We start from the raw sequence: 9,008 nt of genomic DNA, 5'->3' as shown, positions 1-9,008 counted from the left end.
GGACCTGGGCAGAACTGCGGGCATGTGCCAGGTTCCCGCCGGGCCCTGCAGCTCCTCCCCACAACCCCATGTGATGTGCTCCTGGCCATCAATACTGGGTTCAAGGGGAGGCACTGGAGTGTGTGCTCAAAGACCTAAACCCAAACCGTCGTTCATGTCACACCAGGAACCCTCTCTGACCTAGGTCTTCTGTAAACATTGTTGTGAAAATTATTGAAAGTAAGGATTGGCTGGACTCACGGGACAGTGACGGGCAGTTGAGGCCCCTGACAGTCTGTCCTGAGCCACAGCCAGATTAATGTTGTTGAAAATGTACCTTCCTATAGTGCAACCCATCACCCTCACAATTGCCCTGCTAGCTCCCCTGAACAGCGTAACCTCCTGTCCATTCAGTAGCCTCTTTACGTGTGAGCTGCAGGACGAGCTCTGGTGCCCCGAGGACACTCACATGAGGAAGCAGGAAAGCGCTTCGGTGTCAGGACTCTGGGGAAGGCGCCTCCGGGCCAGGGGCTTGTAGCGCTGCCAGAGTCGGAAGTTCTTATAGACACTGTTGGGATTGCAGGAGTCGTCTGGTGGGGCCTTGGCCTGGGAGGGAGCCAGGCTGCCCTCTCCATGAGCCCCTTGTGGCCATGGCCCAGCTTGGGACACGATGAGGGCCATCTGGGCGGTCGGTGGTGGTGGTGGTGGAACAGGAAGGCCCTGGGACCAGCCTCCCTCACAGGCCTGGGTGCCCCAACCAGCTGGGCAGCCATAACAGGCACCACNAAGCAGGAAAGCGCTTCGGTGTCAGGACTCTGGGGAAGGCGCCTCCGGGCCAGGGGCTTGTAGCGCTGCCAGAGTCGGAAGTTCTTATAGACACTGTTGGGATTGCAGGAGTCGTCTGGTGGGGCCTTGGCCTGGGAGGGAGCCAGGCTGCCCTCTCCATGAGCCCCTTGTGGCCATGGCCCAGCTTGGGACACGATGAGGGCCATCTGGGCGGTCGGTGGTGGTGGTGGTGGAAGAGGAAGGCCCTGGGACCAGCCTCCCTCACAGGCCTGGGTGCCCCCAACCACCTGGGCAGCCATAACAGGCACCACAGGAGCAGCTGCCAGCAGTAGGGGAGGCGGACACACGACACCTCCGCAGAGGGTGCCTGGAGCCTGCCAGACAAGGGGGTTCTGAGTTAGGACCATGGTCTGTGCCTGAGGGGGCTTCACAGGCCCCACTTCTGTCCTCATCTGGACAAAGACATTAGAAGCCCCAGCCCCACTCGGGCCGTGGCCATCCTGTCCTGCCACCAGAGGTGTGCTGGGGAAGGCAGACAGCACCAGAGGGCTGCCGGGAGGAACCGCTGCAGTCACGAGGGGTGGCCCGTGTGCTGGGCCGGGAGCAGGTGTGGTAAAGGGCAGAGCTGTGAACACAGAAAGGGAGGCACCAGGGTTCACAGTCACGCCCGTTCCCAGCACTGGGTATGCTGTGGAGACAAAGGAAAGAGATGAGTGAGCTGGGGTCTCCTGGTCCTCACTAGTCACTGGGGAATCCGAGGGGAGCCCCAACAGCTGAAGGCGTGTGACAGGGAAACTCTGCCACTTGCAAGTGTCCCTGAGTGTGCATTGGATGCTCTGTTCCTCCACGGGAGAGTCGCTCCACTAGAGAGCCTGGCCCCGGTCACCAAGACTCCCTGACCCCTGTCTCCCAAGAAGCAACAGCCAAGCCTTCGCTGCCCGAGGGTATCCCTCAGGTGTCCCTGGCAGACCCCATCAGCCTCACAGACATCTCCCAAGCCATGGGTCAGGGATGAGTCTCTCAGCAGCTTGGTGGTCCTCAGCATGCTCAGCAACAGGTGAGGGGCCTACCCCAGGGCAGTGCTCGGCACTGAGAAGGCCGGCAGGAAGCCAGAAGCTTCCAAATATTATGGCCACATCTTCTCTTCAATCTTCCTTTTCCTGAAGCTCTTGTAAACCTCTTTCTTTCCTAGCTCAAACACAACAAAAGAAAACCACTGGATGGAAATCTTTCCCAAGCCAGCACCCTAGGAACCCTGAAGATAATCCATAACTCATCACGCCCAGCATGCAAGTGATTGTCCTGGCACAGGACACTTGTGGCACAGTGTCCTGACATAGGACCTGGCACTTGCTGTCCTGTCCCCACAGCAAGTGCTAAATGGGGGTCAGATTCGGGCCACCCATTGCTCAGTGCTCAGTGGTCCCAGCTGCCACTCAGGAAGCTCTGTTACCAGGGAGCAGGTCTGAGAGGCAGTGGTGGAGTCCCCTGAGATACTGTCACCGCACAGCCAGCAACAGCTGCACACGATTAGAACTCAGCCAGCAATTGGTGAGCAGCAGGGTTATCAGGGGAGGTGCCCAGGGATTCTCACAGCTGCTGGTCATGTTACAATAGGTAGTGGGACAAGGAGCATCTCTGATCCTTCTCCTTTGAGCTCCCAATAACTGAACATAGTGACCAACCAAGAACCAGGGGTTCTTGGGCCACAGGCCAGGTAAGGTAAAGTTGTCTGGAACTCATCCCTGTTCACTAGAACCTCATGCAGTCTCTAGTCGGGGGAATAAAGGATACAGCACATGCACCTCATCATTCAGAATACATATCCTAACTTTAATAATAATAATAATAATAATAATAGAACCATCTTCCTATTTGTGCGCTATTCTCCTTCCTCTACTGAAAAGGAAACCGGCCTTTCCAGACCCTTCCACTGAGAACCAGCAAGAATCCACACCTGTCCCCATTTCATGAAGTAGTATAAATGGAATAGGAGCAAATTCTTCATCTCCACAGTAACACAAAGTGCAGAGGACAGGCCATGAGCTAGTAGACAAGAGGAAGTGGGTCTGAAGACCTGAGCTTCCACAAAAGGGTGAACAATTCAGAACATCTCAGGAAGTCCAGGCCATGTGTTACCTGAACTTCCCCATTTGTCCCCACCCCTGTTGGATCAAAGCCAACAGCCACCTCAACTGACGGAGCAGCCAGCTCTGGGATGGGAGCTGAGAGGCTCCGGGCTGTGGCAGTTACAGTAGCCCCCAGCCTCGCCCACCCAGAGGTTGTCATTACATGCTCTGTCACAGCCAACCCACCCAACAGTTTTCTGGCTGAGACCACTTCTCCCCACTCCTCCCTAAGATCTAGAAAACTCCAGCCCAAATCCCTCTGAACACTATGGAAGGGCACCTCCCAGGTGCCTGAAGACATGGCACAGGGCTCAGGCTTGTCTGTCATTCTCCCTGGGCCACCAGCACAACACGATCCCACCACTCCCTACAAACACACAATGACGTGACCTGTCCCCTTCCAGAAAGGATCAATCCATCCACTCCATCCTTTCCTCTACACGGTGTATTCCCCCAGGCATCTTGATCCACCTCTAAGGAGCCGTCCTCTCTAACCACAAACTCAGGGTGCCATGGCCATCCCCAGGTGTGATATCCTTGGGGACATCCAGTACTCCCTCCCTCTTCAACATCAGCCCTATCAGCTGTCCCCAGGGGCAGTTCAAATTTGAATTCCCAAGGAGTTGAGGCATGGCAGACTCGGATAATGCCCCCATCCCTACAGGTTCACCTCCATTTGAAGCCATCCCCTCAGGCTGGGCACTGCCCACTGCTGTCTGGCAGTTTCCGCAATGAGAAAAGTCAAGGGTAGGACACAGAGAGTGACCTGGCTCAGCAGATGCTCCTGAGTCCCAGTGGAGCAGGGAAAATTTGAATGTAAATAGGTTGAGAACATAGGACCCCAGACATTCTGCAGAGGGGGAGGGGCAGTGGGCAGCTGGTAAGGATGGGGGACATTCTGTGAAGGGCTCCAGCCATTAGGCAAGAACCTGAGTTTCCCTTCCAACTGGACGGCAGCAACACAGATGGCGTGCACCTCTTTAGGCAACCTTTAAATTGTCCTTCTGACTCACAGCAAAACATTCTACCTGATGTCCCCTTTACTTCCATTCTTTATCAACAGAAATACTTTTGTGCCAAGCAACCCATGCTCCTTCCCTCTTTGGCTCTTTCCCACTCTTGATGAATTTCAACAGGGGCCGCACTTCCTGAACAAAATTCAGAACACGTTTTCAGTCTGAGAAACATAGGAGTTCTTAGGAAGGCAAGGGGACTGGGTGTTTGAACTCAGGATGGTCTCAGCCGATCCAGGCTATTAGTTGGCTGTGTGCTCATCATTGTTTAGGAAGCAACCCTTGTGCCCCCAGGTCATGTATGTTGCTGGAATCTCTGTCCACACCAGCAGGCCAGCCTTACTTCCTATCCCCTTTCCTGGGAAGCCTCAGTCCAGGAAAGAGTGACTATGCGACCTACAGTACCGAGACCAGAAATCCGTTCATTTTGTTTCCTAGCATATTGTGATGGTGTTAAATGTTTATTTTTTATCTTTTGAATGATTTTAATTTAACCAAGCAATACTTTTGCATGGTTCCAAATTCAAACTGTGCACAGTGGAATAGGCAACGACCAGCCTTCCTCCCATCTCTTTTCCCTGGCCACCACATTTTCTTTCCTGGAGGAAACAGGTGTTATCTGATTGTTTTTCATCTTTCCAGAGATATATTATGCAATCAAAAGCATAATGAAGCTATTTTTGCTGTCTAAAATGCTTTCAGGTTTTTTGGGGTAAAAATTAATATATTAGTATGTTCCAATGTTTTCCTGATAATTACAATGACTGTGTTTATCCTAGTAATGTGGCTCCTCTATTTCTGTAGGTAAATTCCTAGAAGAAGACATTGTTCTATTCCTTAAAATCACAACTATGCAAAAGAATACAGTGGCAGGATTTAGCAAGTATGAATAACAAATACTAAGTGGAATTTGAATTCAAGATAAACAGTGAACTAGTTTTTATTATAATTGTGATCCCTGTGATATTTAGAGTATACTTTTACGAAAAATCTGTTTTCCTTTATCTGTGTTATTCACATTTCACCGGGATCTTGCACTTTATCTGGTAACTCTTTCCAAAAAAGTGCAACATATGAAGTGATTATTGTTAACTCTCCACTGGGAGAGTGAGAACTTGCGGTAAGGAGACTCAGGTGTGAATCTTGGCTTCACCACAAAACACAACCATTGCAGAAAACAATAGCAGGCTGATTTGATGAGAAGAAGTCAGGAATAGCCATTATATCCTTCTCAGCTTCCAGGTTTAGTGGCAGTATGCACAGTTGTAAGGGACAGAAGGGCAGAACACCGTCTTTTCTTTCCTAACATAAAGCAGCTTACAATTCCTAGAACTCTGGTTTCTCCAGGAGTTAGAAATCCACAACCCATGTCCATTCTGAGACCAGCCAGGATGCTATCCACCAACGTCCCATCCCCATTCCCACCCATCCCCTCGCATGTGTGAACCCTGCCTGGCCTCTCTCAGCTCACTGTTGACCTCATCTTCTCCATACATGCTTGCTGTTTGGAATCCAGTGTCATCGTTTGTGGCTCTCTGCATGGGAATTATTGTAGCCTGTCTTTAAAAAAAAAAAACTTCATTCTCATTTTCACACTGAAATCACTGTCTGCTTATCAGCATCAAAATGACAGGAAAGAGCACTCACGTTCTGTGTTGTGAACAAGGGGAGTGTTAGGAAACTGGTCAAAGGAGATGAGGAGTGAGTACTCAGAGCACAGCAACAAAATCTTCTGAGACACACACCTCACTCCCTACTGGGCAGGGTAATTTTGCACTGATGGGAGGGTGTTGGGGAAGGGAAGAGGCCTTCAGCCGGACCGGTGTACACTGTGAACATTCGCTGAAACACACCCTGTTGGCACTTACGAAGCATTTGCCCCTTTCGAAAACATTTGCACTCAAGAAGGCAGAGTTGCAGGAAAACGTAACAGGGGCCACACTGCTGGGGCAGGCAGTGGACTGCAAGTTTCAATCCCAGGGTTCTCCCCTCCTTGCCCCAGCTGCATGAGAAGGTCATTTCCTAACTCCTGTCCAATATTCTCATGAGTTCTCAGTTTTGTCCCAACTCTAAACCTGAATGGTCCAGCAAGCATTTCTATGAAATACCTCCACAGTGGCCACTGGGAGAGGAGTGACTGCCTGTCTGGGTGCTCCCAGGCCTTTTGTCCTCTGAGACAGAGCTGCCTCCTTACATGCAGTCCTCTTCCACTGTGCAACTCTACCTCGATCTTAGCTGAGAAGATCAATAGACAGCAATTCAAGCAAAATCATGGTAAACTTACCAAAACAAAACAAAACCAAACAAACAGTAAACGCTTTGGAGATCTTTCTGAGGACTTGATCTTTTATCACGGGGCAAAAACTTAAATGATTTTCAATCAACAACTTCATCTAAGAGGAATGTTGAGGCAAAATATCACACTCAGGCACTGAAAAAGGGCAGAATTCTTGGTTGCTTCCTCCCTTGTCAAGTCAGTGAGCTCATGCTTTCTCAAGATGTTCACACACGGCTTTGATACAGGATTTCAATGAGTCTTTTTCTGAGCCAGTGCTACAAAAAATATACTGTGGAACAATGTCTTGTCTCAATTCTGCAATTGCTTCTGCACATGTTTGAAGTCTTAGATCCCAAGAGGAGAGACCATCAAATTAGCCAAAGGTAATTTGTGAAGACTGGCCATGGGAGGTGGTGGCTAAAAGCCCTCTGGCCCCTGCTCTCTTAGCATTCCCACAGAAAGTCCTGTGCCGCACTGACTGCTGAGAAAGAACATCTCAGGGTTTGGATCCCCTGTTCAGAGTACACATGCTCTTCCACTCAGTCACGGAACGGTAGAGGAATGGCGGCTCCATGCTGTGTCCTGCAGAGCTCTCAGTCTCCGCACTTGAGGCCCTGGGGCGGTATAGATGTGAAGGCTCTTTAGTGTTATCACGTGGAGATAGACGATAGGAATCCTGCAAATGAGCAGAAAGGATGTGATGATTAAAGTTTCTTCTGAAGCTATTACAAACTCAAGTCAGTGAGTTGCTTATCTACTAGTTTTATTGCCAACTGGAATTCTGCACTGTGTTGCAGAGTCGGGGTGGGGAGTGTGGAATTGTTCCCCTACTATCTGATGCTTTGTTGACAGAAATTGATCAAAGCTATAACAAAATATTTCTAGAAATCATTTGAATGCGATAGTAAAACTCTGGGAATTGAGTCAGAAGAAAGTATCTTTTGGTGTGTTTTCGGGTCTAAAATTCTTGCCAGAAATGTTCTTAATGAATCTCCAGACTGAGTAGGAAAAACAGGGATACTATTTTGTGAAAGGAATGAGCAGGAATGAAATAAATGGCAGTCCAAAGGGAATGCAAGAATGCAATTTGAGGATACTTCTGCTTAGGATAAACCCTCCAAAGGTAACCTTTCAGGCAAGAGTGTTCCCTAAGTGCATGGACTGCAGTTTCGTATACTGAAAACTTGGGAGTGGCCGTTGGCGACGCACTGTTCTCAGAGGCACGGTCATGGGGAGGTTCAAATGAGTGAAGGCCTTGTCTGGCCCCAGGAAGCACCCAGGTTACCTCATCCCTCCCAATTCCATCTCCAGCGGGCGCTCCCAGGGTGGGGCTCCAGGCCTGCCCCTTGCGCCTGCGCACGAGCCTTGAGGCAGGGCGGGGTTTCCATGCGGCTTCCGGGCGCTTCCTTCAACCGCTCCCAGCGTCTGTTGCTGGCGTTCATGGCGGGAGAGGCGCAGCGGCGAGAGCAAAGGGCGGTTACCCAACCGCGCCTCCATGGCTCCTTCTTGGTGTTACCTAAAAATAAAGCCAAGTGTGATTTAGAAGGTAATCGCCTCCTGGCTTCATGCTCCCACTGGTCCACCAGTGTCCGCGGTGGCGGACCCCACATTGTGACCAGAGCAGGCCTGTGCTGCGGCTCAGGCGGGAGCGTTCATAGCTTTTCCCTAGGGGAGCCCTGCGGACGCCCAGGCCTTGCTCCTTTCCCTTGCTAGCCTGGGCCCCTGAAGTGAGGCGGAGGGTTTCACAATGCAGTGGGACCCCAAAGTGTGTCTTGGGCCGTGCCTTCATCACATCCAACAATGGCAAAAAGCTTGAGGAAAACCTCAGCAGTTGAAACCGTGATGCAGTCAAGCAAAGAAGTAGCTCCTTGTCCTCGTAAAATCATGAAGTTCTCAGGGATGACCTCATGGGTAAGTTGTGGAAGCTTGTTGACTTGATCAGAATGATCAGCCAGCATGCATGTTCTAAATACACTCATTCGTCAATGATATGAGCAGCTGCGAAGTGGAAGGAACAGGCCCATTAGTCATAGTCTGTTTCACTTAGTAGCACAAGTGTTTGTGGATGCAAGATTGTGGCCAAAGTCAAGAAAAGCTTCTATAAGAATCGGCTTACCTTATGTGGGGCAGTTTTACAAATAAAAAGTAGTGGTATATTATTTGTCAATGTAGGCCCTACACATGTATCTAAATTTACTGCACACACGTATGTATCTTGGGTTGGTTGGGTTAGTGTGTACTTGATGAATGTCGGAAGATTTATTTTGGATTTTGGAGGATGTGAGATTTGTGGGAGTGGTTTTGTGTATGGTGAAGTTTGTGTTTGTATGAACTTAGTTTGGAATTGATATGTATTTAATTGGCCGAGAATTAATATGTATTCACATGTGTGGGTTGGTGGTTGTCTGTCTGGAGATTGGCAGATTAAAAAGGTCATAAACTTGGGGCCGGGCGCGGTGGCTGAAGCCCTGTAATCCCAGCACTTTGGGAGGCTGAGGTGGGCGGTATCACCTGAGGTCAGGGAGTTGGAGACCAGCCCTGGCCAACATGGTGAAACCCGCGTCTCTACTAAAAATACAAAAATAGCTGGGTGCGGTGGCGCATGCCCAGCTACTTGGGAGCTGACGGCAGAAGAATCACTTACCCAAGAGGCGGAGGTTACAGTGAGCCCAGATCCGTGCCACTGCATTCCAGCCTGGGCGGGACAGAGCGAGACTCCATTCCCTGCCCCCCCAAAAAGAAGGTCATAACTGTTTTGTGAGGAGCTGTGTAGGAGTGAGAGTTTATATTTTTGAGATATGAGATGTAAGATATGTATACAGA

General features: G+C 50.2%; 1 protein-coding gene across 1 annotated transcript; it reads right to left on the bottom strand.

Annotated features, from left to right (window-relative positions):
* Positions 1–448: 448 nt before the first annotated feature.
* LOC108520823 (NUT family member 2D-like) lies at positions 449–4,327 on the bottom strand (the record flags this gene model as incomplete). The annotated part of the gene is made up of 3 exons (XM_017860365.1): positions 3,565–4,327; positions 720–1,453; positions 449–585 (listed from the first exon to the last, which is right to left on the bottom strand). Coding segments are annotated over exons 1-3 (887 nt in total), but the record flags the coding sequence as incomplete, so codon positions are not given.
* Between the last annotated feature and the right edge of the window lie 4,681 nt (positions 4,328–9,008).

This window comes from Rhinopithecus bieti, unplaced genomic scaffold (assembly GCF_001698545.2).
Source record: "Rhinopithecus bieti isolate Rb0 unplaced genomic scaffold, ASM169854v2 scaffold_55686, whole genome shotgun sequence".
Classification (NCBI taxonomy): domain Eukaryota; kingdom Metazoa; phylum Chordata; class Mammalia; order Primates; family Cercopithecidae; genus Rhinopithecus; species Rhinopithecus bieti.
This window is presented reverse-complemented; position numbering and strand designations above follow the sequence as displayed.